At 42.1% G+C, this 27,302-nt stretch overlaps 1 protein-coding gene across 2 annotated transcripts in view; it reads left to right on the top strand.

The window, feature by feature from the left end:
• Positions 1 to 273: 273 nt before the first annotated feature.
• The window catches only part of Nudt15 (nudix hydrolase 15), a 61,542-nt gene continuing 34,513 nt past the window's right edge, over positions 274 to 27,302 (top strand). For both annotated transcript variants that reach the window (XR_010041827.1, XM_003477315.5), the window contains exons 1-2: positions 274 to 678; positions 6,550 to 6,746. Coding sequence is in view for 1 of the 2 variants with exons in the window: in XM_003477315.5 (XP_003477363.1) it covers positions 521 to 678; positions 6,550 to 6,746 (355 nt within the window). In the remaining variant the exon portion in view is untranslated. The remainder of the gene's footprint in view (positions 679 to 6,549; positions 6,747 to 27,302) is intronic.

Raw genomic sequence — 27,302 nt, forward strand, 5'->3', positions numbered from 1 at the left:
TTTTAGTTACAGTTCTTTGATTCAGCTGGCATTTCCCCCTTCACGTTTCATTTTTATTTGGGTTATAGTGTGTATATTTGCAGTAGTATGTTTTATCCTCAAATACATAACTTGTGCTAGCAGTTTACTGATCAGTTATTTACCCTTCAAAGTTGTGAGTGCGCTTCGATCACAGCCACTTACACTAACTGCTTCTACAATCTGCCTTGCGCTGATAAAACAGATTTGAGCCACAGTGAAAACGTGTTCACTGGGGTGTGGAAGAGCATTACCAAGAAAAACGTGCGATAGTAGAGACGCAGAAAAGCAAGCGATTGGTGCACGGTCTGGACGGATACCCAAGCGGGCAGCTGAGTGCTGAAGGTGCACAGCAAGGGCAAAGGGTTAAAACGCAATTCTGTCCTTCCGGACACCCCCGCACTGGCTCCTGGCTGGGCAAGGTGAGCACCGGTTGGCCAGGGAGCCGCAGTAGAGAACACAACCTACGTCACTTCCGGCCGCGGCTGGAGCCACTCGCGCTATGACCGCCAGCGCCGCGCCCCCGGTGAGTCGGCCCGGGGTCGGGGTCGGCGTGGTGGTGACCAGCAGCGAGCATCCCCGCTGCGTCCTGCTGGGGAAGAGGAAGGGGTCGTTTGGAGCCGGCAGCTTCCAGCTTCCCGGAGGTCACCTGGAGTTCGGGTGAGCATCTCCACAGCAGCTGAGGGACGGAACGTGCCGGGCACGAGCCCGCGCTGTGCGTGCGCGCGCCCGCTTCCGGGCTCCTCTGCGCAGGCGCCGGCCGGCGGGGGCGCTGTGCAGATCCCGAGGACTGCGCGGGCGGGCTCTGTTCTTTCTGGGCGGTGCCTGGGAGTTGCTTTGTGTTTTTAGTGCTTACCTGCCAGAGGAGAAAGAAGGGTGTTTCTACACCAACAGCAATCCCGCGTTGTCATCCATTCATCCGTCCACCCCTCCCCCTCTGCCTCGTCTGCTGGCCGCGTTGCGCTTTCACCAAGCAGATGAGCTGGGCGAACTGTGCCGCAGTGTCTGCATCTTTAAAATGGGAACGTTGGACGAGTATCCAAGTTTCCTTTGTGCCTAGGCGCTCTGGGATGGGGGAATAGCAGGAGCACGAAGAGTTGGCCAGTTCACAAGAGGCAGAAAGCCTGAGATTTTGCTGGAAGTGGATTCTGAAGTGGAGTAAGGTTAAAATTAATAACAGTAAAAGCATAAAGCATCGCCTGCAGCTGTGCTTTCTCCTTTAGTACTGAACCTAAAAATCTCAAAGCTACATGAAAACGGAGAAAATAGCAAATCCTCACCGCCCCTCAGCTGCCTTTTCATTGCTGTCCCTCACTCACCCAGAAGAGACACACACATGAACACACACTGGCTTTCTATGCCGTTTCACAGGAAATTTCAAACGTCCTATTACACTATACGTACACACATTTTAAAACAGTACCGTTTTCCTGTGCAACAGTTCGGTAGTCCTGCCTGATAGTCTGTGCTGTCCTGCCACATGGTCTTGGAAGGGCCCTTTCACTGTTCTCTATACTGGAGATCACACGTACAGCACACTGCCACTCAGTGTAACAGTGCTCATTCATCCCGTTGTTTTTCTCATGCCATTTATCTCTTGAAAAATGTGAGTTACTTATGCAGAATTTATCCCTTCATTACTATGTTCCAGTCCCCCTGTATTTCTTTTTTTATCCTGCTATTTTTTAATTTATTTTTCCCTTAATTAAAAGGATAAAAGTAAAAAAGTGAATAATAAAATGGAGATTGAGATTAAAGAGGGCATAACAACAAAACAGTGCAGATCAAAACATAACCATTTAAGCAAATTAGTGTTTCACCACAAGGTAATCCCAACATAAAAGTACTTACCATATTGTCTCTTTCCTTGAAATCTTTGAGTATAACTTCATATACTGTAGTATCAAATGTATCAAAACAATGTAAAACCATTCAAGAGAAAACAGCATTACAGGGTATTTAGAATCAACTAACAGATAATGAACTATGGTTTCTGTATAATCTCCTTGTCTATAAAAGTTTTTCTTTATACTATCACATATAATAAAATCCAATAAGATACAACATGTTAAGACCTATGGAGACAGATGAACAAAAGCTTGATGGGACTTCAAAACAAGATGATACCAAATCAGCACTACCAATTATGACGTCGTTTTCTCCAAAATAGCTGTTCCTATCATCCAATCTTCTCTGCCTCATTTCTGTTGAGCTCTTTTTCTGTCATTAGGTGTCAGTTTGTCTTCTTCATTTTGTTTTCTGCTCCATTCATTGTGGCCTCTCTGCCACTATTTCTGCATTCTTCGTGTTTTTCTTTTTTAGAATATCCTGCAGGATTTTCTGTAGAGTTGAATTGGTGGTTGCATATTCCTCTAGTTCCTCTTTATCCTGAAAGCACCTTATTTTTTCCATCAATTTCCAGGGATAGTTGTGCAGGATGTCTCAGTCTTAGCTGGAGGTTATTATCTTTTAAAGCTTGAATTATTTCCCCCCACGTTCTTCGTGATTTGATGGTTTGTGCCGAGAAGTCTGCTGTAATTCTGATGGGTGTTCCCTTGTAAGTGATTTGTTTCTTGTCTCTGACAGCTTTTAATATTCTGTTCTTGTATTGGATTTCTGGGATTTTGATTATTATATGCCTGGGTGTAGCTCTGTTTCGGTTGTAGGTAGCTGGGGTCCTGTATGCTTCATCCATCTGAGTATCTTTATCTTTTGCTAAATTAGGAAAATTCTCCTGTATTATTTCTATGAGTAGCTTTTGTAGTTCATTTGTTTGTGTCCCTACCTCTTCTTCTATGTTCTTAATTCTTAAGTTATAGAAACATCTTTGTTATTTTTAAGAAGTTTTTCATTTCATGTCCCCATATTACAAATCTGCCTTCCAGTTCTGATAATCTATCCTTAGTTTCTTTCAAGCTGTTATGCCAGTTTTCGATAGAGTTTTTAGTTTCCTGGTAATCTCTTTGAACCTGCTTCACGTATTCTATGCTTTCTCTATTTTCTCCATCAAACAATTCTCCCCTCTTTTTCTGTTCTACCATTCCACCATCTGTTTTTTCTTGGGTGGTGCTTAGCATTTCTCTAACTATTCTGCTTATGTCTTGCTTCAGGTCATTAATAACTTCATTCCTGAACTCATCTATGAGGCTCTGGAGATAGCGCTTTATGTCTATTGGTGCCGTGTCTGCTATTGCCTGTTTCTCAGGTTTGGGGGCTGAGGAACCTTTCTTGTTGCTCCCTCTTCCCATATTCTTTGTTCCTTATATATGCAAGCGTATGTAGGAGGCCCAGCTTCCTTCCCTGTCGGCCACAGTCTGATTGAATTGCACCGGCTAGGTGTTCCCACCCACTGCAGCGCACCAGGGAGTTACGGACGGGGCAGCCTATGCGGCCCGACCCTCTAGGTCAGTCTACCTAAGGCTTCACCACTATGGTGCACCTCCAGGTGCTGGGACCTGGGTTGTGCTAGCCTACTGGGTCTCAGCCAGCAGTGTCACGTAAGCTAGGCACTGCTCACCAATCCCGCTTGAGAGGGGGATATGTGACTGAAGTCACTACAGTGCCCTGTTCTGGCAAGTCTGCCCGGTCCCAGAATGTCCTCTGTTGGAGCCTCCTAGACCGTGGAAGAGTCCCAGTTTCCCTCACTCCCTGAAGGTCGATGCCCGGCTCCCCGCCCATCCAGCTCTCAACTCCGTTCACCGATTCCCGTTCTCAGAGCTTTCGCACGTCTTTCTCCCTGCCAAGCCAATTCAGACGCAGCAGCGATGGCAGGAAACCCAAATTGTGGCTTCCAATGGTACGGGCTCCAGCTTCCATGCTGAGGCTTTTCTGCTTCTGTTATAGCATCAGCATTGCGTTCCCAGTAGGTTTCTCTCAGCCCAGTTCGTTCTTGGGTCATCAGGGTATATCTCCTCTTGGTTAGGATTCCTCATTCCCCACCATTCCTGGATTCTAAGCTGGGTCTCACAGAGAGCCTCATAGCTGCTGCTATCTGTCCACCATGTTCCCCCAGAAGCCCACCCCCTGTATTTCTTAAAAAGTGGCAGTTAATAATGCTTAATCCTGGTGCCTTTCAGCCCCACTTTGTCATTCTTGACATACGTGATTCATAGGCTCTTTTACATGGAATTTTTATATAGCCTTCAGAATTTATAAAAGCATCATTAGTTTATCGTTTTCTGACAAGGTTACGCATTAGTGAATACAATTTTAAAAGGTTTTTTATACTAAGAATCAGATTGCTGCTTCACACAGTGCCACACATCTGTAGTCCCAACTGCTTGAGGGAGGCTAGGACAGGAAGGACCACAACATGGACAGCCCTGTTTCAAAATAAATAAATCAAAAGAGATAGGGGTGTACCTGGTTGTAGAGCACTGTTGGGTTCAGTCCACAGTAACACACACATGCGCCCACACACACACACACACGCACACACACACACACACAGTTGCCCACACAGCCATATATACATTGTACTACATTGGTTGTTAGTGAGAATTAGTCAAACATAGATCACAAACTAAGCACTACTTATAATTATTAGAGTGATGGCTAGAAATAGAACAAAAAAATGCTGCCTTCAAATGATAACTAGCACTGAACTTCAATGAAGTTTTCGAATGACCATAATCAGCATTGAACTTTAATGACGTTTTCGAGTTATCATAGCCAGCACTGAAGTTTAATGAAGTTTTTGCTAAGTGGTGGATGATAATGGTGCTCCTCATAGGTACCCTTCACTTGACGTTTTGTAACTGTACATTGAGCTAAATGTGGTAAGAAAACAAACAGAAAATGTTTTTTCCTACCATTGTCTTCAGACGTGAGTCATCTTTTCCCTTTTCTTTCCGTCATGGTTATTTTCTATATATTGCTTATTAAAATAAATTATCATCACAATTCACTTCCAGGCATTTAAAAATGCAATCCAATTTAAATCTTCAGTCTCCCCGTTTCTGATCTCTCTGTGATGTAGAAGGAGGTAGAGGCATTGTTAGCTTCTTGTACACCTCCTGCTCTCCTCACTCAGCTGTTTCTGACTTTTCTCCCCTTTTCAGTGAGTTGGAAGAAGAGACGAGCTGTATTTTGGGACCAAGGGCTGCTCTCCTTTATACCCTCTGTGTGTGGTATCTGCTATCCAAGTGGGTGCCGTCTTTCCCAGGGGCTCTTGGTCAGTTGTCTGCAAGTCCCTGCTGTGGGTGTCTGGATGTTTGTGTCACTCCTCCTCTGCCCTAGTTCTTGTTCCAGCATGCTATTTTGCATTTTCTTCCTGTTGGGATCACTATTGGGATTCTGCAGCCTCCTGTAGCATCTGCTTAGCCCAAGGAAAGCATGCAGCTGAAGGAGGGTGAATGCAGGGCCTTCACACTGAGCTGCATCCCCAGTCCTTTTTTATTTTTATTTATTTATTTATTTATTTTTGCTTTTGAGACAAAGTCTGAATAAGTTGCTCCAGCTGGACACAAACTTGCTCCTCCCTCAGCTCTCAGGTGCGGGGTTCTAGGCAGGTGCTACCCTTCCCAGTTAGACATGAGGCTTTTCCACTCTGCCTTTTTGTTTGCTCAGCCCTAACAGGCTACTCTAGCCTGTCTCCTAACTTTTAAATTCCCAAGATAGGGACACACATTAGCCTCTGTAGCCATGTGTAAGCTGCAACAGCTAGGGATACATTTCAGGTTTCTGCAAGAGTTCTTACCCTTCTGTCTCCACTGCCCTGGTACACTATGGTCGGCCTCTGAGTTCCTGCAGTGCACTATGTCAGGGGTTGGAGTGTAACACACCGGTGTCTCCTTCTGGGAGCCACACCCAGTCTCTAGGACTGAGTCTCTTTGAGTGCCTCTCTCACTTGGTTTAGGGGAGCAGAGTTGGTGCCTCAGAGGGAGGAAAGAAAACATTTCTACTAAACTGAAAACTCACAACTTTCCTCCCTCTCTGAGAGATCTCTGGTCTTTTTTACGTACCTGGGCAGGGTGAGGATAAAAGGACTCTTCTGGTCTTCCTTAGCAAACCCTTAAGCTTAGATGGTATCTCTTTGGTCTTTTGCCATAAACATGAAAATTTATAAGTTCTCATAGCCCATTATTTTCAATTTTGAGGCTTAAGCTGAAATTCAGAGGCTACTAGAAAACGCATGGTCTATTTAGATACATTTAAAATGCCATTAGAATATAATATTTCACTCTTCTTGTCTAAGATAGAAAGTAACAGACATGAAGTTCCAGCCTAGGCCTGCTTGGCTGCAAAGCCTGTATTCTTAGTTAGCATGCTGAGCTGTTCCCTAGTTGCACAAGCCTATGAATTAGTGCCAGATTGCCTAAATGGTTGTTATTTGTCTTGTGTTTGTTTTTTGCTCAGTATGTAGATTTTTGGTCTTAATTGGACATAGGATATACGAGATGTTAATGTATTGTTTTAAAGCATAAATTAATTGTAGCTGCTTTTGGTTTGCCTTATAAATTTCTAATCAAGAATTTCACAGTGAAAAATTCCATTAATAGAATTGAAAACGGTGATGTTTCCATTTTCCAGGGAGACCTGGGAAGAGTGCGCTCAAAGAGAAACCTGGGAAGAAGCAGCGCTTCGCCTGAAAAATATCCGCTTTGCCTCCGTGGTAAATTCTTTCATTGAGAAGGAGAATTATCATTATGTCACTATATTAATGAAAGGAGAAGTAGATGTGACTCACGATTCAGAGCCAAAGAATGTTGAACCTGAAAAAAACGAAAGTAAGAGAACCATGTATCATAGTGCATGTTGGGGACTGTGTTGTCAGGAGTGTTGCACTATGTTACTACATGCATAGAGCTAGACTCTCTTCACATGCATGTCCTCCCCAGATTTATATGTTGACATTCTAGCCCCCAAGATGATGGTTGATAGAATTGTGGCGTGGCTGAAAAGAAGTATGAAATATAAATGACATTTATTTTAAGTATGTGGGGAGAGACCCCCGACCCACCGGGGTACCCTGACCCTCCGGGGTCCGGCATTCTCTCCCTAGGGGTGGTGATCTCTCCCCGGGGTCTGGGAATCTCTCTGTTGGGCATGTGGAGTTGGGGGCATACATGCAGTTTAGGTTGGAGGTGATTCCTGAGGGCATTAGGGATGCACAGGTAGCCCACTGGTATTCCTTTTGCACCAAAGGCAAATTCCTAGGGGTGGGGAGGACAGAGCTCCTTGGTTTTGCCTCTAAGGCTTTACCAGCTACAGTGTCCTGTCTGGGCAAAAATCCTTTCATTCCCATCTTATTATTATTATTGGTAAAAAGGGCAGTTTTCTTTCTGTTACTGTTTCCTGCTGGAAAGGGGCACTGTACTGGGGTTTCAGGGAGTCGACAGGATGATGGTTGATGCCTATGTAGAAGCTGGTGCCAGATGTTTTAGCCAGGACAGCTTATCACTGGTGAATGCACGTATGTTAGACTGGAAAAACAAAGAGACAAAATGTTATGAGGAGGCATGGCACTGTCATATTTAAGGCCCCAGGTGAGGTAAAAGGAAAGGTGCCTTTGATTTTGCTATGTCAGTATATCAGTACCACGTTGAGGTAGAAGCATTGCCATAGTAAGATAGAATTCTGAAAAATAAATGTGGGGTTAGGAGGAGTGAAGTTATTGGAGGTGATTACTCCCCCATCTGAAAGGGTAAAAGTTAAAAGGGTAGGTAGGCAAGGCTTGTTTCTGATATGTATGATGTGGGAGTCTTTAGGAAATACTGTTAAGAGTCTTGCTGTAAAAAGAATAAGAAATTAGAAACCGAATTGGATAACAAAACGTGATAGCCTGAGAGTTGTGGCTGTGAGGCCTTGGTGAGATGGAGATGAGTAGGCAAAATACCGGTTAGATTTAGGGCTATAAGGGCACCACTTAGCCTGAGTGATGTGAAACCAGGATGGCAGTGTAGCAACTTTGATTCTTGAGGTTGCCAAGAATACCAGGTATGGGTCGCTCTAACCTGGTTGTAGTCCTTGGAATGATTTGCTGTAACAGGACTTTAGTAAGTATATCAGCAGTCTCCCTGGTTGTGTGAAAGGCTTTTATGTATCCTGAAAAAGTATAAACAAAGTGAGAAGACAAAATGTCAGTCTTGACCAGGGTTGTCTGAGAAATTGGTGAATAAGAAAGGAAGGGGTGGTCTATATCACTGAGGAGAGGTTTACTAGCCATAACAGGTGTAAGCTGTTGAGACCTCAGAGTGTCTAGGTCAGTCTGTAAAAACACAAGGGAATAAAAAGAATATTTAAGATTTAGGACTGTAGAGTGAGTGGCGGAAGGAAGATCTGGCACCACTGGGTGGATTGGGAAGAAGGAGTCTGGGAGAAGGAGTTTGGGACCTGCATGAAATAGGCCCTGTTTGTAAATGGCATAGGTTGACCATCAATATCCCCTAGAGACCAAGGCCTTTTTATAGCAGCCTGAAAACTCAGGAAGAACTCTGTTTATATGGCCTCTATGTCCACAAGTATAGAGAATGTCTTACCTGAGACTTTTGGTGGAACTTGGACTCTGAGACAGACACCTTCACAGGGGCTGTTATTGGCCCTGAGCCTCGGCAGTCTTCAGCAGCATGTTTAAGCAGATCTGTCAGTGATGAATCTGGCAGTGTTGGCATTTCCTGTGAGGGCTCTTAGTTAGGATGGCTTACCCACTCTCTGGTGGCTAGAACAGTCCGGTAGTCCTGGGGTAAGATCCCAAAGGAATGTCAGGATGGGGCACTCTCTTGCCCAATTTGCTTTCTGCTGCATTTGAGGAATTGTCCATGGGGGAGGCCCAGGCAGCTCCACCTTGTGTCGGTTTACCTGTCTCAGAACTCCAAGTATCACAAGTGTTATCTCTGTTCTTGAAAACACGAAAAGCCATATTAAGGAGGGCTCTATGAGATTTGAAAGTCAGGTTTTGCCTTTTTGTTTTGGGATCTAGTCTATAGTAGAAGGTATCTATAGAACTAAGTAAGTATGCAGGAGTCAAATATACTTTAGTAATGGCTTCCCATAAGGAGGACAAGGTCTAGAGAATTTTAGGAACTGACATGTCATGTATGTCATATGTAAGTATCTCTTTATGTTACTAAATGTCTAATGCCATCTGAGTTTTGGAGGATGGCCTGTTTAATTAATTTTTACCTTTTTATTTAGGAGCGAGATCAGCTATGGTGTCATTTAATATCAGTTGAATATAGTTAATTATGGCTCAGTGGAGGGCTGAGCCAGGACAGGCAGACAGGCTGGGAAAGGTTTAAGTTTGGCTTCTGCACAGTGTTGGATTTGATGTTTTGTATATGTCATATACCTCTTGTTTTGGAAAAGAGCTAGTGGTTCCCAGCAAAAGGAATTTATAATTATGTCTTAATTTTAGTTGTTAAACATGTAGGAGATTGGTAACAGTACAGTACAATATAGGCAGTAAGCTTAATATCAACCATGACCATTTTTAGAAGATTGGTAACAATACAGTACAATATAGGCAGTAAGCTTAATATAAAACATTAAATGGCTATTAACCATGAGAATTTTAACATTTGAACACTGAAGAAATTTGTGAAACATCTCTAAGCATATATCTGGATCTGAAAGAAAACATTTGTCATGGCTGGAACACAAGAAGAAGGCAGCAGAAACTATCCAAATGTTGTATCTGAAAGCACGAATACACCACCAGACTAGCAACAATGAGTTGTCTTACTCTCGTGAACTTTAGTTGAGGTATCTCATATAAGGCTATGGAGATTATTGAAGGCTTTAATTGATAAACAAGGCTGGTAAAATTACCAGGTGGCCACTTCCCCATTTATCTCTATTGTCTTTTTATCACAGTTTATTTAATCTGAATAAACCTTGATTAAAATGGTTTAAGAATGTAAAAAAAGGCTGGTGTGGACCAAGAAATAACATCTCTGATCTGAGCCACTAATCTGCTGGTCATCTGTGTTTGTGCTCAGAGCAGCGCTTGTGTTTGGGGGGTTGGGGGCTGGGACTGTTTGGGAGATGTGCAGTGCCTAGGGCAAGGATGAAACTCTGAGGGTGGGTGGGGTGTGCCCAGGGTGGGGGCAGCGCACATGGAGTGGGTGGGGTGAGCGCCAGGGCGTGCAGCGTGTGGAGCAGAGCCGGAATTGCTCTGGGGACAAGTGCAGGGCAGGGTGGAGTGCAGAACTGGGTTTACAGCATGAAGCTGGGACTGCTCACTGAGGTGAGGCAGGTAGCTGGGACCGACGCCTAGCTGGGCGGCCACGTGGAGCCGGGCGCGTGGAGAGCGTGAGAGCCGGACCCAGAGTGCTGCTGGAGCTCACATGAGAGCTTAAAGCAGCGGTACTGCCCAACACTGTTTGGGCTCAGCTCCCCCATCTCGGTGGGGAATGGGTCAGTGTGCGGCGGGCGGGCAGGCGGGGGGGGGGGGGATAGAAAGGGGAAGAGCACATTCTCAAAACAAAGGCTTAAATATAGACAGTTTTGTAAACTTGTCATCAGTGTGATAAGCTATAAACAGGTATGGTTTTTTGGGGGGGACAGGAAGTGGTCCCCAAGATAAAATCTGGTGTGGTCCTGGCCCACAGAATCACAGCCAAGTGAGGCAATGGACTGTGGTCCAAAGGTTGGAATGTCACTCGTTGTCCTTTGGAGTGAACGGTAGTTATGATGAGTTCCAAATCTCATATTTCTCAGTCGTCACCGAGAATTCCACGAGTGGATTTCTCGTAGATTTTTAGTAATGGCTCTGCCCGTGAGAGCTTAAAGCTCTGAAGGATGTGAGAGTTGTTCAGTGTGGGACCTGGCCGAGAAAAACTCTGCCTTGGGCTGTCTAAGGATGGGAGAGCATCTTGCAAAGCCACGGAAGGGGAGAAAACCTGCGTGGGGCCTGGCCCAGCACTGAAGAATTCTCCAGAGTTTGCTCACCTGTGATAAATGAATTAGACTAGTGTTGTTTGCAAACCAGCAGCAACAGGTTTAACAGCTCCTGAGTGAAGAGAAGTGAGGAATTAATCTGGTACGCAGTCCGGTCTGCAAACGCCAGGGGACTCAGGCTAGCAGGGTCCCAGGAGTCTCTTCTCTGCCGTTCCCGGTCAGGGAACCATATGATAGAGTTGTGGCACGGCTGAACATAAGAAGTATGAAATATAAATGACCTTTATTTTAAGAATGTGGGGAGAGATCCCTCAACCCTCTGGGATACCCCGACCCTCCGGGGTCCGGAATTCTCTCCCCGAGGGTGGAGATCTCTCCCTCGGGTCTGGGAATCTCTCCATCGGACATGTGGAGTTGGGGCATACATGTAGCTTAGGTTGGGGTGGTGCCTAAGGGGCTTTAGGGATGCACAGGTAGCCCACTGGTATTCCTTTTGCGCCAGAGGTAAATTCCTAGGGGCGGGGAAGACAGAGCTCCTTGGTTTTGCCTCTTAAGGCTTTACCGGCTGCAGTGTCCTGTGTGGGCCAAAATCCTTTCAATGGTAACAAGAGATGGAGCCAGTGGGATGTGGTCAGATCATGAGGGCTTTGCCTTGATGAATGGGGTTAGTGTCCTTGTAAAGGAGACTCCAGATAGACACTCATATCCAGATGAACAGCGAAGGTAGCTGCCTGGGAAACAGGAAACGGGCTACCAGCAGACACTGATTTGGCCTGTGTCTAGCATTTTCAGCTTCCAGAACTCAGAATATTTTCCATAAGCCACCTAGTGTAAGGTGTTATGCCAGAAGGCCACACAGAGGAATACTGATATAGCTAATGTAAATAAATTTAAATGCTGAGGTTTGTGACCTGGCCATTCCATCTTGCACTCTGTGGCCTGGGGAGAGTTATTGAATGGTTTGGGCCTCTTTTATCATCTGGTTCTTAGTAACCACCTCAGATGGATTCTCAGAAGGATTAAATGAGTTCATATGTGCAGATAACCTAGTAAGAACTGTCCTACTAACCTATTGTGAAACTATTTCATTGTTATTATTATTATTATTATTATTATTATTATTTTTGGTACAGGGATTGAACTTCATTGTTATTTTTATATTTTTCTCTTAAAAAAAGAACCTAATAAATATAATAGTAAATGACTAATAAATCTTAGTGCTTAATTTTTTTAAGGTTGTGACTTCAAGAAAAATATTTTGTATATTTTTCTTGGTTTTATCACCATAAAGGAGACAGAAAGCCTCCATTTTACAGAGAATGAGGATGCTGACAAAACAGCTGTCCTTTACCCCCATGTTGAAATGAATTCTCTGAATGATTTCATGACAGGCCAACAATACTCATTGAGTATATTAAGACCTAACCACCTCCTTCTGGGCCTCAAGTCTTAATTTCCACACCAGCACGCAGGAGACCAAGCTGCTGGTGTGTGAAGCTATGGGGGACACACTCAGTCACACCCAATAGGCGGTCTGTGTGTGTTTTCTGCACTGGCAGTGTCCGTGCCGTGTTCCTCAGGGCCGCGACCTGCAGAGCCCGCGACCTGCAGAGCCTGCTTCCCTTCACTGTTTACTGCGCCCTTCCTCCTGCTTTCTGTGATGAAGCAGATCATCCAGATACCTCATTTGCTTGGAGACAGGGAAAACCCTTTCCCAGACGGCGCTCTTCACACTTGGTCCATTCAGCCTCTTGCAGTGTGTTCTTAGCGTCTGCCTGCCCCCCACTTCCTCCCCATCCTCTTCCTGCTCCTCCTGCTGCTCCTCATCCTGCTCCTCCTCCTCCTCTCTTCCTCTCTGTCTTCCTCCCCTCATTGTGCATCATCACACTTACAGATCGGCCTTTCCTGGACTTACCCAATTTCTTGACTTCTCTCTTCCCCCTGCCTTTTCATAGTGAATATATATATATATATATATATATATAACTTTTTTTCTATACCGTGAATCACCCTCATACCCTCACTCTTGCCAGGCAGGCCCTGTGCTGCTGAGCTATAGCCCTGGCTGTGTACCTGTATTTTACAGGCAGAGTAGACTTAGCAAGAAAAGTGGTACTTACGCTATGGTAAAATATGTAATAATAAACTTGTTAAAACCAAGTGTGGAGGTGTAAGTCCAGTATACTTAAAATATACCAATGCACACTTTACAGGTGTCCCCTAATTGTAATCCCTGTACTCTAGGAAGCTGGGGCAAGTGAATTGCAGGTTACTAACCCTAGGGAGACCTTGTCTCAAAATACTCCAAGTCTAATTACAAGTTTTAGGTCTATTTTTCAAAGCTCATTGTTTTGGGGTTCCATTGGGGCCCTTGTGGGTCATTCAGTTTTGCCTGGCTTTTTCTGCACACTCAGGCTGATCTCAAACTCATGAGCTCCAGCCGTCATCCCAGCTTAACTTCCTGAGTGCTGGTATGTGTTATTGTCCCCAGCTTTGTCTTTTTTGGAGTGGTAGGCTTTTCATCTAGTAATGACCAAAATACCTATTTCTAGTGCTCAGTATAAGAGTGTTGTGCCATAATTACCTACAAAAGATATCATGTAAATGTTAGTACTTTAAAACTGAATCGAGATCTGTTCACTAAAATTTTTATTTTTGAGTCAAATTGTAAAATTAGAAATTTATAAAAGAATAGAAACATATTTGGATATCTTTTCTCTAAAGGTATCCAAAGGAACAAAAATTTTACTGTATTGTTTTACTTTTAAAAATATAGCTGGGATGTGGCTCAGGTGTAGAGCACTTTCCCGGCCCCATATTAGTTCCCTAGTTCAGAAAAGTAACAGGAAGGAAAAAAAAATGAAGGAAGCATACACTGCACTCTGTTCCCTTTAGCAGTAAGGGAAGGGGCGCTCTTCTGTAGACAGCCACCTGCAGAGACTGCCTCCCTTGCGGATCAGGTCCTAGAGTGGCGAGTCAGGCTGGTTCTCTCCAGCCCAGCTGTGTGCTGAGGGGCAATGGGAAGGTCCAGAAAGAGGTTGCAGCTTCCAGTGTCACCAGGCCTTAGGCCGCACTGGGCCACGTGATGTCCTCGGGTCCCCAGGGCGCAGGGTTGGGGAGCAGGACCCTCGAGGACAGAACTTGGCACCCCACTAGCCTTGCATGAGCCCCGGAGCCAACCCTCTCCGCAGCTGTCTGCCATTTGCCATTGAGTTTGGCCTGCTGGGCGTCTGTGGACACCTAGATGCTAGAGATTCTTGAGAAGGAGGCACCCTGTCGCTGCTGTCATGTGCACCTTCCTGAGCAGCTACTCCGAGAGCTCCAGGCCGCGATGCTGCTCCCGCCTTCACCCTCTGTGCTGGGCTACCACACTGGGAAACCCTGGCCTGCCCGCCGCCGCTGCCACTGCAGCTGCCCCTGTGCCAGGGGCCAGCGAGCCAGAATGGACTGTCCACTGACCGGTCGGGCCCTCTGCGGGCCACCTTTGCCCTGGCTCCCCACACTCCCAGGGGAGACAGCCAGGGCCCGCTCAGGACCCAGATCTTCCTTTCTGCAGCCCTGAGAGTCGAAGAGATTGGCCCTGAGCGCCCAGCCAGCCTCGAGGCCCCCTTACCAGTGGTCACCATAGGACCCATGACAGGTGGAGCCCAGGGAAGTCCTGAAGGAGTTGCCCAGCAGGCAAGAAGAGGTTGGATGCACGATTTTCCTTGAAGGTCCCGGAACCCAAGAGGAAGATGCAGAAACCTATGCCAGCGTGTTCTGCCTTCAAGGTGTGGCTGACCAGAAACAGAGTGGCCAGATCCTTGGTACCCAGGCCAGGGATGCTGGGCACAAGCAAGCCATCCAGCCCTGCAGTCTTCCTCGTCTGCTGCCAGATCTGTGTCACCATGGGACATAGTCTCACCCCAGCATCTGCTGCACAGCTGGAAGGAGAAGGAGAAGCCTTCCTACTGGGGACTTCAGGCTCTCCTGCCCTCCCCAGCCCACCACAACCAGCCCAGGCCATTGGTCTCCGGGATCCCCTGGAGATTCAGGCCCTGCTCCCCCCTCCTGACACTCAAGCCACAGCCCTTCCATCTCTCCCCCCCCCACGCCCCACCCCCATTTCACCCAAGGCCTACTTCACTTCTGCTGTATGCTTTTACCCCATACTGGCTCTCCCTATCAGGGAGATCCCACTCAGAGGAGACCAGCTCAGTTTCAATGTCCAGCACGCTCCCTTGCCTGTCTACCCTTCCTTTATCCTGGGCCAGAACTTAGCAGGAGACTGACCTGCCCCCTACATGCCCAGGTGCTCTAGCAATTCCAACCTATGTCCTTTGTTTAGACAAAAATAGTTTATTATTATGATAATTAGAAGTAGCTTTGGTATCAGCCTGTGTGTAGTACAATTTCTTTCAAACACTATCATGTTCGCTCCCTATTAGCACTTTGGCTATTTAGGACCCTATGGCTCTGCGTGATGGGGCTTCCTTCAGGCAGGGGAGGTTTGAAACAGCTTCCCTGGCCTCCCACACATAGGTTCCAGAACAGCACCCCATGTTGTGAGCATCCACCCCAGCCTTCCCAGGCATTGCCAATAAATTGCCTCCTAATTCGGGATCCCACTGACCACTTTTGGCAGGAAGCTGTCCTGCTTTGTCTGCCCAAATGTACAAATTCACAACAGGTTTCAGGAAACATGACCTGTGCATGATCGCCAGAAATATTTCCAACTCTGGGAGTTAAAGGGTGGGAAAACTGTCATCCTGGGATCTTCTGGCCAGTACTTTTCAATTGTTAAAAATTCTAGTCATCAGATAATAATAATAATCAGAAAATGCAAAAATATTTAAGAGCAAGCAATAGTAAGCTTGGAAACAGGCAAAAATTGGAAAGAGAAATCATACCAAATGCTGGAGAAGAAACATGGAATTAGAATCCCAGGCAGCTTGTGGGGCCAGGGATTTAACTCAGCAGCATAAGCATATCCTTGGCAAGCACTGGGTTGTGTGTTTGATTCCCAGTACCAAAAAAAAAGGAACTAAATTTAGGATCATAAATTGAGCTCTGTGGTAGAAGCACTTGCCTGGCAAGCACAAAGTTGCCAGTTCGATTCTTGGCACAAGAAAATATTAAGAACCCCCAGCAGTGCCTTAATAGGCAGTGGTTCGTCTTCTTCTGGAGCAGCATCTGGGCAGTTGCCTGGAGCAGCTTGGAACTCTCAGAGGTCTTTGCGCGCGCGCATACACACACACACACACACACACACACACACACACACACACGCGCTCTCTCTCTCTCTCTCTCTCTCTGTGGCGAGGAATTTCTTGACGGCACTCATAATAGCAGAGAATGGGAACAACCTAAATGGATGTCAGCAAAGGAATGGACAAGGAAATGTGCTGTGTTCTCTCTTCCACAGTCAAGAAAGACATTGTTTGCGATTTCTTAAAATCAGCACCATCAGGCCACATGATCTGTGGTGTGTGGGCTTCAGGTTTCACAACAAATGGCCTCTGCTCATTGGATGTGTGAGTATAAATTCCACCTATGACCCAAAAAACTGTCTTTGGGTTCAGCCAAGTAACTCTGGAAAGGAGAAAATCACATTCTGCTGGAGACCATTGAACTAGAACTACAGTTTTTCTTTTTCTAAGTTAAAAGATAACTTGTAAAATACACCTGTAAGTGAAACTATAGTAGGTCGAAGGAAATGTGAGGTATGTGCCATGGACATAAAGGGAACAGATAGTCTTTGGGGCATCCCAGAGGAGGCCAGGACTTGTATATTTTGTCATTCTCATACTTTGTATCTTTGATCTAAAGTGTCCGAACCCCACCCCAGTTATTTACCCTTTCCAAAGAGTCCTCTTCTGATCTCAAGATTCTTTTTTATTTTGTTAAAGAAAAAAATTTTTTAAAACAAAAGTAAAAATGATCCAGAATCAAAACCAAATGATAGGAAGTTAACAATAGTTATTCAATTGCAGTGTTGTCTTCAAATAGTTGCTCAGATTACCAGATAGAGGCACACAAAATGAACCAAACAATATAAACACTAGCAGTTCCTTTCAATGAACTAATAGAATTAGTAAACTTAGCTGTCTTGTGTACATATGCATAGAAATTGTTTTCCTCCCTTCTTTTCTCTTTCCTCCATTTCTGTTGCTCTTTCCTTTTTAGTAGTTTCTTTTCCTCTTCAAAATATCTATTGTAAGGGGCTGGGGATTTAGCTCAGTGGCATGAGCACCTGCCTTTCAAGCAGGCAGTTGTGAGTTCAATCCCTGGTACTGATGAAGAGACAAAAAAAAATCTGTTGTACCTTTTGGGTATTATTTATTCTTTTAGTTTCTCACACTAGGGAGAAAATACAATGTTTGCACATGCAAGTCTGATTTATAACCCGGGGCTGGGGATTTAGCTCAGCGGCATAAGCACCTGCCTTGCAAACAGGCTGTAGTGAGTTCGATCTCTGGTTCCAACAAAAAAAAAATGTGAGTTCTTCCTGATTTATTTCCCTTAGTAGTGTGGTTTCAAGTTGCATCCATTTACCTATAAAAGTCTTGAGTTTATCTTTCTTTATGGCTGAATAGTACTTCATTCTATAATAATACATATTTTTTGTACATTCCTTGGTTCATGGGAATTTGGATTGTTTTCAAGATTTACCTAAAACAAATTGTGCTGCTAAAAACATGAGTGCATATGTATCCCAGTGGTACGATGTTTTTCATTCTTCTGGGAAGATACCCAGAAGGGGAATATCTGGTATAAATGGAACCTATAATTCTAGTTACTGAGGAATGTGCACACTGATTTCCACAACAGTTGCACCAGTCTACGCTCCCACTAAGGGATGGAAAGTGTTCTTTTTTCCCCACAGCCCCACCAGCATTTGTTATTGGATAATTTGTTGATGATAGCCATTCTTTCTGAGTTGAGATGAAATTTCAGAATTGTTTTAATTTGCATTTCTCAAATGACCAGTGATGTTTAACATTTTTTCATATATTTATTTGCCATTTGTATTTCTTCATCTGAGAAGTATGTATTCATTTTTTGGATAGGGTCTTTGAATTTGGGGAAACCTGAATTTTTAATTCTTTGTATGTTCTAGATCAAATCTTGTGTCTGAAGAACAGCTGGCTAAACTTTTTCCCCAGTTCATGGACTTTCTTTTCACTCTGTTGGTGACTTCTTTCATTGTGCAAAACCTTTTTAATAATATGAGATCCTAGTTGTTGATTCTTTCAAGTATTTCTCATGCAGTTTGGTTTTGGTTCATGAACAGTCTGCCTACCCCTATGTCTGTGAAATTTCTACCTATTTTGTCTTCCAGTACACTTAGTGTTTATATTTTAATATTTAGATATTTAATAGTTAGATCTTTGATCCCTTTTTAAATTTTTGTTTAGTACATGGTGATAGACATTGGTCTAGTTTCTATGGCAAATGGAAAGCCAGTTTTTTCCTGCATCATTTATTAAAGAGACTATTTTTTTCCCCATGAAATGTTTGGTCCCTTTATGAAAAGTAGCTATAAGATTGCTGAGTGTGTTTCTGGTTGTGTCTGTGTCTTCTAATCTGTTCCACTGATCTTCAGGTTTGTTTTCTTTTCTTTTGAGTTGTTTGTACCATTCTGATTTTATCACACTAGCTTTGTAGTATAATTTCAAGTCAGAAATTGTGATGCCTCCTGCCTTAACTTTGTTGCCCAGGATTACCTTTGCTATTCTATGCTTTTTCTGTTTCCAGATGAGTTTTATAGATGTTTTCTCTAGATTCACAAGGTATCCTAATGATATTTTGATCAGGATTGCATTAAATCTTTGTATCAGTTTTGGGAGTATGGTCATTCTCACAATGTTGCTTCTTGCTATGCATGAGCAAGGAATATCTGTCCATTTTCTGAGATCTCCTCTGATTTCTTTTTTCAGAATACTGTAATTTTCAGCATATGGATTTTTTACTTCTGTAAGATTGATTCCTAAGTATTTCAATTTTTTGGATGTTATTGTGAATATTGTGGTTTCTCTAATTTCTGTCTCAGTGAGTTTGTTGTTTGTGTACAAAAATGATAATTTCACTTTTTCATTTCCTATTCTTATTCCTTTTCTTCCTTTTCTTGTCTAATTGTGTGGCTATAGTTTCCAGAACTATATTGAATATAAGTACTGACAGTGAACATTGATGTCTATTTCCTGATTTTAGGTTGAAAGCTTTCAGTTTTTGTCCATTTAGTATGATGTGGGATGTTGGTTTGTCATAAATGGATTGTATTAGATCGAAGTAAAATTCATCTATTCCCATTTTCTGGAGGGTTTTAATCATTAATGAGTGCTGGGATTTATTTTTTTTTTTTAATTTTATTTAAGGAGAAAAGAAAAAAAGCAGAGAAAGGGTACAAGTTATACAGATTTGCAGAAAAAAAATGAACAGTAGGAAATTACTAGTTAATGGATTACATATTGTCATCTTAGAAATAATTGTTCAAGTCACAAAATTAAAGCTTGTAAAGTGGACATTCCATCAATGATACTGCAAACAGTTCTGTTCAATGATCCAATAAAACTCTGTGATATCATTTTCTATCTTATACACTTAAATATACATGCAGTTATATAGTTTGGAGCACTTTCTTTTCCTCTCTTTTGTACAATGACTATTACACATTTTGGGTTTCATTGCTCCCATGGTTCTTATTACTTTTTTGGAAGAGAGTAAAACCAAATGTGACATAACAGAACAGAATCGGTCAAGTCAAAAGGGTGGACATAATAGATAATGTGAAAACATAATACAAGGTGATCAACAATGGTTACCATAATGCCTCCCGCTATCTCTAATAGAATTGCCTATATTGTTAGTTACAATGCAATTGAACAAAACTGTAAAGAATAAAACCGACAAAACCAAAACATTGGAGACATTGTAGGTCTTCAAAAATAGATAAAAGTCAATGAGAATGGGCGTCATAATGAATCTCATTATCTTCACAGCTGATGCCTAAATTTTCGAACCTGATACTATCCAGCAAAACAGAATGGGGGAACATCAGTTAAAAACCAGATGGTGAGAGTAATACAGGGCTTTAAATCGAGGTAATGGAAAGTCAAAGTGGGTTACTATAATATATCCTGCTATTTTTTTCCTTTAATTAAAAGGATAAAAATAAAAAAGTAAATAATGGAGTGGAGATTGAGATAAAAGAGGGCATAACAACGAAACAGCACAGATCAAAACATAACCATTTAAGCAGAATAGTGTTTCACCACCAGATAATCCTGACCTAAAAGTAGTTACCATATTATCTCTTTCCTTGAAATCCTTGAGTACAACTTCGTATACTGTAGCATTAAGTATATCAAAACAATGTAAAACCATTCAAGAGAATGACAGCATTACAGAGTATTTAGAATCGACTAACAGAAAATGAACAATGGTTTCTGTATAATCTCCTTGTCTTTAAAAGGTTTTTGCTTATACTATCATACATAATAAAATCCAGTAAGATACAACCTATTTGGACCATTGGAGACAGAAGGACAAAAGCTAGATGAGACTTCAAAACAAGATGATACTAAATCAGTATTACCTATTAAGATGTCATTTTCTCCAAAATAGCTGTTCCTATCATCCAATCTTCTCTGCCTCATTTCTGTTGAGCTCTTATTCTGTCAGTAGCTGTCAGTTTGTCTTCTTCACTTTGTTCTCTGCTCCATTAGTTGTGGCCTCCACTATTTCTGGATTCTTTGTATTTTTCTTTTTTTAGAATATCCTGCAATACTCTCTGTAGAGTTGAATTGGTGGTTGCAAATTCCCCCAGTTCCTCCTTATCCTGGAAGCACCTTGTTTTTCCATCAATTTCCAGGGACAGTTGTGCAGGATATCTCAATCTTGGCTGGAGATTATTATCTTTCAAAGCTTGAATTATTTCCCCCCAAGCTCTTCGTGATTTGATGGTTTGTGCAGAGAAATCTGCTGTAATTCTGATGGGTGCTCCCTTGTAAGTGGTCTGCTTCTTGTCTCTGACAGCTTTTAATATTCTGTTCTTGTATTGAATTTCTGGAATTTTTATTATTATATGCCTGGGTGTTGCTCTGTTTGGGTTGTAGGTAGCTGGGGTCCTGTATGCCTCATACATCCGAGTATCTTTACCTTTTGCTAAATTAGGAAAATTCTCCTGGATTATTTCTGTGAGTAGCTTTTGTAGTTCATTTGTTTGTGTCCCTACTTCTTCTTTTATGTTCTTAATCCTTAAGTTATGGCTCCTCTTATCATCTTCTTGTCTTTGTATTATTGCTGTTTGTTTCTTTGTTATTTTTAAGAAGTTTTTCATTTCATTCTCCCATATTACAATTCTGCCCTCCAGTTCAGATAGTCTGTCCTTAGTTTCTTTCAAGCTGTTATGCCAGTCTTCGATAGACTTCTTAGTTTCTTGGTAGTCCCTTTGAACCTGCTTCACGTATTCTATGCTTTCCCTGTTTTCTCCATCAAACACTTCTCCTCTCTTTTTCTGTTCTTCCATTCCACCATCTGTTTTTTCTTGGGTGGTGCTTAGTATTTCTCTAACTATTTTGCATACTTCTAGCTTCAGGTCGTTGATAACTTCATTCCTGAATTGGTCTATGAGGCTCTCTATATGGCGCCTTATGTGTAATGGTGCGGTGTCTGTTATTGCCTGTTTCTCAGAATTGGGGGCCGAGGAGCCTTTCTTGTTGCTGCCTCTTCCCATATTCTCTGTTCCTTATGTATGCAAGCTTATATGAGAGGCCTAGCTTCTCTCTCTGTCAGCCACAGCCTGATCGAATTGCGCCGGTTAGGTGTTTCCACTCACTGCTGCACACCAGGCAGCCTACGCGGGGGCCCGCCCCTCCCGGCCTCCGTCAGGCTCTGGGATCTGGGTTGGGCCAGCCTACGGGGTCCGCCAGCAGCATCACGCAGGCCAGGCACTTTTCACCAATCCCGCCCGACAGGGGAATGTGTGGCTGGAGTCGCCAGCGCGCCCTGCTCCCGCAGGACTGCCCGGGCCCAGAAAGTCCGCTGGAGTCAAACTGTGGTGGAGTGTCAGTTTCTCTCACTCACCTCGCCACAAGTCAGAACATGCCTCCCTGCCTGTCCTGTTTTCGACTCCGTTCACAGACTCCCGTTCTCAGAGTTTCCGTGCGTCTCTCTCCTTGCCGAGCCGATGTAGAGGCAGCCAGCCACCGCGCGGCGGGAAACCCAAATGGCGTGGGGTCCAGCCTCAGCAGCGAGGCTTTTCTGTTCCTGTTTTAGCACCAGGACTGCATTCCGAGTTGGTTTCTCTCAGCCGAGTTCGTTCCTGAGTCAGCAGAGCATAACTCCACCTGCTTATGTCTCTTTAGTCCGCACCATACCTGGCTTCTGAGCCTAGTTTTCAGAGAGCCTCCGGTAGTTGCTGTTATCTGTCCGCCATGTTCTCCCGGAAGTCGAGTGCTGGGATTTATTAAAATCTTTTTCTGTATCTGTTAGGATGATCACAAGGGTATTGTCTTTAGCTCTGTTCATATGATATATTACATTTATTGACTTTCATATGTTGGACAATGTGTGCATTCCTGAGATGAATCCCACTTGGTCATGTGTACAATCTTCTTGATGACTTGCTGTATTCCATTTGCTAGTACTTTATGAAGGATTTTTGAATCTGTGTTCATTAGACTGGCCTGTAGTTCTCCTTTTTGGTTGGGTCTTTCTATGGTTTTGGGATCAGGGTAATACTTAACTCCAGGAATGATTCCAGAAGTCTTGCTTCCCCTTCAATTCCATTAGAAAGGACCTGGGCTTTTCTGTGTTGGTAAGTTTTTAATTACATTCTGAATTTCATTAACTGATCTGGGGATGTTCAGAATTTTTAGATGTTCTCTTTCCAGTTTGGTAATTTATGTGTTTCTAAGAATTTGTTCATTTCCTCTGTGTTTTAATCTTATCAGAGTAAAGATATTTTTTCTTGAGAGTAAAGGTTTTTGAAATAGGTATTTATGATCTTCTGAGTTTCCCCTGCATCTGTAGTGATTTCACCCTTTTCATTTCTCAATATATGAATCTGAGTTATTTCTTTCTTTTTTTTTTTCTTTTTTTGGTAAAGTTGCCTAGGGGTTATCAATTTTATTTATCATTTCAAAGAACAAACTCTTCAATGTGTTAATTCTTAAAATTATTTTCTTAATCTCAATAGTATTAATTTCTGCTGTGGTATTTATAACTTCCTCCATTCTTTGAGTTTAGGCTTGACTTGCTCATCTTTTTCTGGTAGCTTGAGGTGCAGTGTTACATTTTTTATTTGTGCTCATTGCATTTTCCTGATGTGAGAAGTCACTGCTATACATTTTTCCTTGAGGACTGCTTTCATGGCATCCCGCAGGTTCTTATAAATTGCATTTGCATTTTTAAAATTATATATATTTTAATTTTTTCTTTAATTTTATGTGTAACCCATTGGTTGTTCAGAGGGTGTTATTTAATTTCCATGTGCTTGTGAAGTTTTGTGGTTTTGTCATTGATTTCCAGTTTCATTGCACTATGGCCAGATAATATGCATAGAATTATTTCTATTCTTTGAATTTACTTAAGCATGTTCTGTGGGCTCATATATGGTCTATTTTAGAGAATGTCCCATGTGCAGCTGGGAATATATATTCTGATGTTGTTGGTTAGAACACTCTGGGAATGTGTACTAAGAACATTTGATTCAATTCTGTGATTTCTTTGCTGATTTTTTGTCTAGTTGATCTATCCCGTAATGACAATGGTAAGTTAGGTCCCCCATTAGCTTTGTATTATTGGTTATTTGATTTTTATGTCTATGAGTGTTTCTCTTTTATAGTTATGTGTTCCCATATTTGGCACATATATATTTGTGTTTGTTATTTTTTCAACTTAAATTTTTTTACAAACAAGTATGTAGTGACCTTCTTTATCTCTTTTGATCATTCTTGATTTGAAATTGACATTGTCTGCAAATAGAATAGTTACCTTTGCTTTTTTTCTGGTTTCCTGTCATGTGGTATATTGTTTTACATCCTTTGACTTTTAGTCAGTGAATTTCCTATTGATTTAAATATTTTGCATACAGTATATTGCTGGATTTTGTTTCCTGACCTATTCTGCTAGCCTGTTTCTTTTGCCTGGTGAATTGCAGTCATTTACATTAATGGTTATAACCGATATGTATTATCTTATCTCTGTCATGTTTTTCCTGATGTCATTTCCCTACTTTTTCCCTCTGTTTAATTGCTTGCCCTTTTAGGTTTTTTCTTTCTGTTGTTATTCTTGAGATTGTGGCTATTTTTAATTCTGTCTAGAATGTCTTTCAGTATTGTTTGTAGTGTTTGTTTGGTGGTCATCAATTTCTTTAATTGTTCTTTGTTGTGGAAGTATCTTATGTCTTCATGAATTTTGAAAGATAGTTTTACAAGGTACATCAATCTTGGTTGGAAGTTGTTTTCTATGAGGACTTGAAATGTTTCACTCCAAGCTCTTCTTGACTTGAGGGTTTTTTTGAAAAATCTGCCGTGATTCTTTCCTATATAGATGATCTGTTTCTTTTCTCTATCAGCTTTTAATGTTCTGTTCTTGTGTTAATTTTCTCAGGTCTTGATTATTCTATGTCTAGATGTAGATTTATTTTGGTTTTGACTAATTGGATTTCGGTACACCTCATTTATATGAATGTCAGATTCTTTCCCCATCCTTGGGAAATTTTTTGTTATTACTTCTACAGGTAGTCTTTTTATGTCATTTATGCTGACTCCTGCTTTTTAATGAACACCTATCGCTCTTATATTGTTTTTCTTTGCATGATCTTACAGCTGTTGCATTATTTCCTGGTTCTTTGTTATTTTTAAGAGCTCTTTCCTTTCATGATTACTAGCTGTATACCTTTCAGACCTTACTCTTTTCCACCTATGAGAGTAAACATGCATGTAGCCTGGTTCTTTCACATCTTCTCACGGGGGAAACAAGATGAGAGTTTTCAGTCCTTGCACTATTTTCATTTTGGACTGGATGATATTTGGTTCATGGGGGCTTTCTATGGTTTTGTAGGATGTATAGAGCACTCTGTTCACAGATATACGGGGCACGTCCAGTGGAGAAAAACTTATAAAAATGCCTATAGGCATTTCCAAATAATCTTGAGGGGGGAGAGTGGACAGATCTCCCCAGAATGTGAGCACAAGTTCTCGCTGTATTATCGATGTGATACTTTTTAAATATGAATTTTCTTCCTGATTAAACGCAGAGAGAGACAGAGAGAGATTGAGACAGAGATAGACACCAAAGCACTCACACAAATACAATAGTGAAGTCTTTTTAAAGCTTCCTGGGCACCATAACTGGTACCCAGAAAACCATTGAGCAATGCTTTCATCATCAGTCCTTGGTAGCTTCCTTAATAAAGAGCTAAGAAATTCAAACCTAGGAGAAGGAAAGTGGCAAGGTAAAGTGCAAACCATTGTCATGCATCACCACACAAGGGACTTCACATCTTTAAGACTGCCTAAAGTCTCCAAAACATTCCCTTTGTGGCTCGTCCAAATGTTTTCATGATTTGTAAGACTGCCCTCAGTGCCCAGGTCTCTTAAGGAATGTCCATGTACTAGGCCTCGGGATCCTGTCTTTGTCCCCAGCTCTTCAAGAGACTGAGACAGGATGATAGCAAGGAGCAGGCCACTTGGAAAACTGAATGACTTTGGCTAGGCCCTGTGTTGTCCAAACACAAAACACCAAAATGGGTTGAGGATGTATCTCTAGGGGAGGACCTGAGCTCAGTCCTAAATCTGGAAACAAACATGGTAGGGGGGAGAGGGAGGGAGGGAAGAAAGAAGAAAGAAAGAAAGAAAGAAAAAAAGAAAGAAAGAAACAAAGAAACAAAGAAAGAAGAAAGAAAAACAAAGAAAGAGTAGGAGAAAGGAAGAAGAGACAAAAGGAGAAGAAGCAGGAAATAAAAAGAAAGATTCTGGTGACTGAAGAAACGACATAATGTCCAGGCATGGTGGCACAAGGCTGTAAGCCCATTATCAGGAGAGTGAGGCAAGAGGATCTCTGTGAGCTCAAGGGCAGCCTGATCTACATGAGTTCAAACCCAGTCCAAACTACAGTAAAATCTTGTTCCTCCATAAAAGAAAAGTGATTACTAAAGCATTTTTAGAATTCCACTCCCAATTTCTAAAATCTGTTTAATATTTTGTTCTATTTCCTTTTTCTTTTAGCCTATGTGGGGTTCTCCTTTCCCCTGAAGTTAGATGGCTATGATCAAATCATACAAGGGTAGCAAGGGAAGCATGTTGGCTCTGGAGGGGCCCCTCATCTCTAGATCCTCAGTCCATTTCATCAGTCAGAAAGATGGCTAATGCCAGTACTTGCTAAATTGAAAGTCTAACATTTTCTGTATCATTATGAGTCATGTAAAAATTTATATTGTTTCCTAACTTGATTTTTTTGTTGTTTTATTTTAAAAACCAAAACAGAAAAAAAGATAGAAATAATACAGAATTTTTTAAAAATGTTAAGAAATCAACACTAGTTCATGTATTACATATTGTTATTGTAGAAGTAGTTGTTTGTATTGTAGAAGTAGCTGTTTATACCTATAAGATATAGGCATAAATAATGATCAAAGAATCCAACAATGACAACAGAAATTGTTCTTTTTGATGAACAATTAGTAGTATCTGTCTTACACATATATAAATGCATATAGTGGTATGTGTTTACCCACATCCATAAAACTTCCTTTACTCCATTTCTCCTTTCCCCATCCAAGCTGTTCTTTCCTTGTGAGTACTTTCTCTTTCATTCTTACACTATCTTTGTGCATGTTGGATCTTATTACACTTTGAGTTTTTTATTACTATTGTTTTTTACACTAGGGAGGCAATATAATATTTAAAATGTGACTGTGATTAATTTCACTTATGAGTATAGTCTCAAATTGCCTCCATTTACCTATAAAACCCTCAACATTATATTTTTTCATTGCATAAAAATACCATAACTTTTTCATCCATTCTGCAGTTGATAGACATTTCAGTTGTTTCCAAGATTTAGCTATTAGAAATTGTGCTGTTATAAACATGTGTGCACATATATCACTGTGACATGACCTTTTCAATTTTTCTGGGAAACTACCCAGGAAGGGAATAGTTGGATTGACGGGGACTTCCAATCCTAGTTTTCTAAGGCATCTCCCTACTGATTTTTACAGTGGCTGCACCAGTCTGCTTTCCTCCCAACAATGGAGAAGGGTTCCTTTTTCCCCACAACCCCACCGACATTTGTTATCAGTCAGTGTCATAATAGCAGCCATTCTTTCTGGAGTGAGATGAAATCTCAATGTTGTTTTAATTTGCATTTCTCAAATGACAAGTGATGACATTTCTTCATGTATTTATTTGCCATTTATATATCTTCATCTGAGAAATGTGTGTTCAGATGCCCAT

This window comes from Cavia porcellus, unplaced genomic scaffold, assembly GCF_034190915.1.
Source record: "Cavia porcellus strain 051 isolate PalLab524CR breed Dunkin Hartley unplaced genomic scaffold, mCavPor4.1 scaffold_21, whole genome shotgun sequence".
In the NCBI taxonomy this organism is placed as follows: domain Eukaryota; kingdom Metazoa; phylum Chordata; class Mammalia; order Rodentia; family Caviidae; genus Cavia; species Cavia porcellus.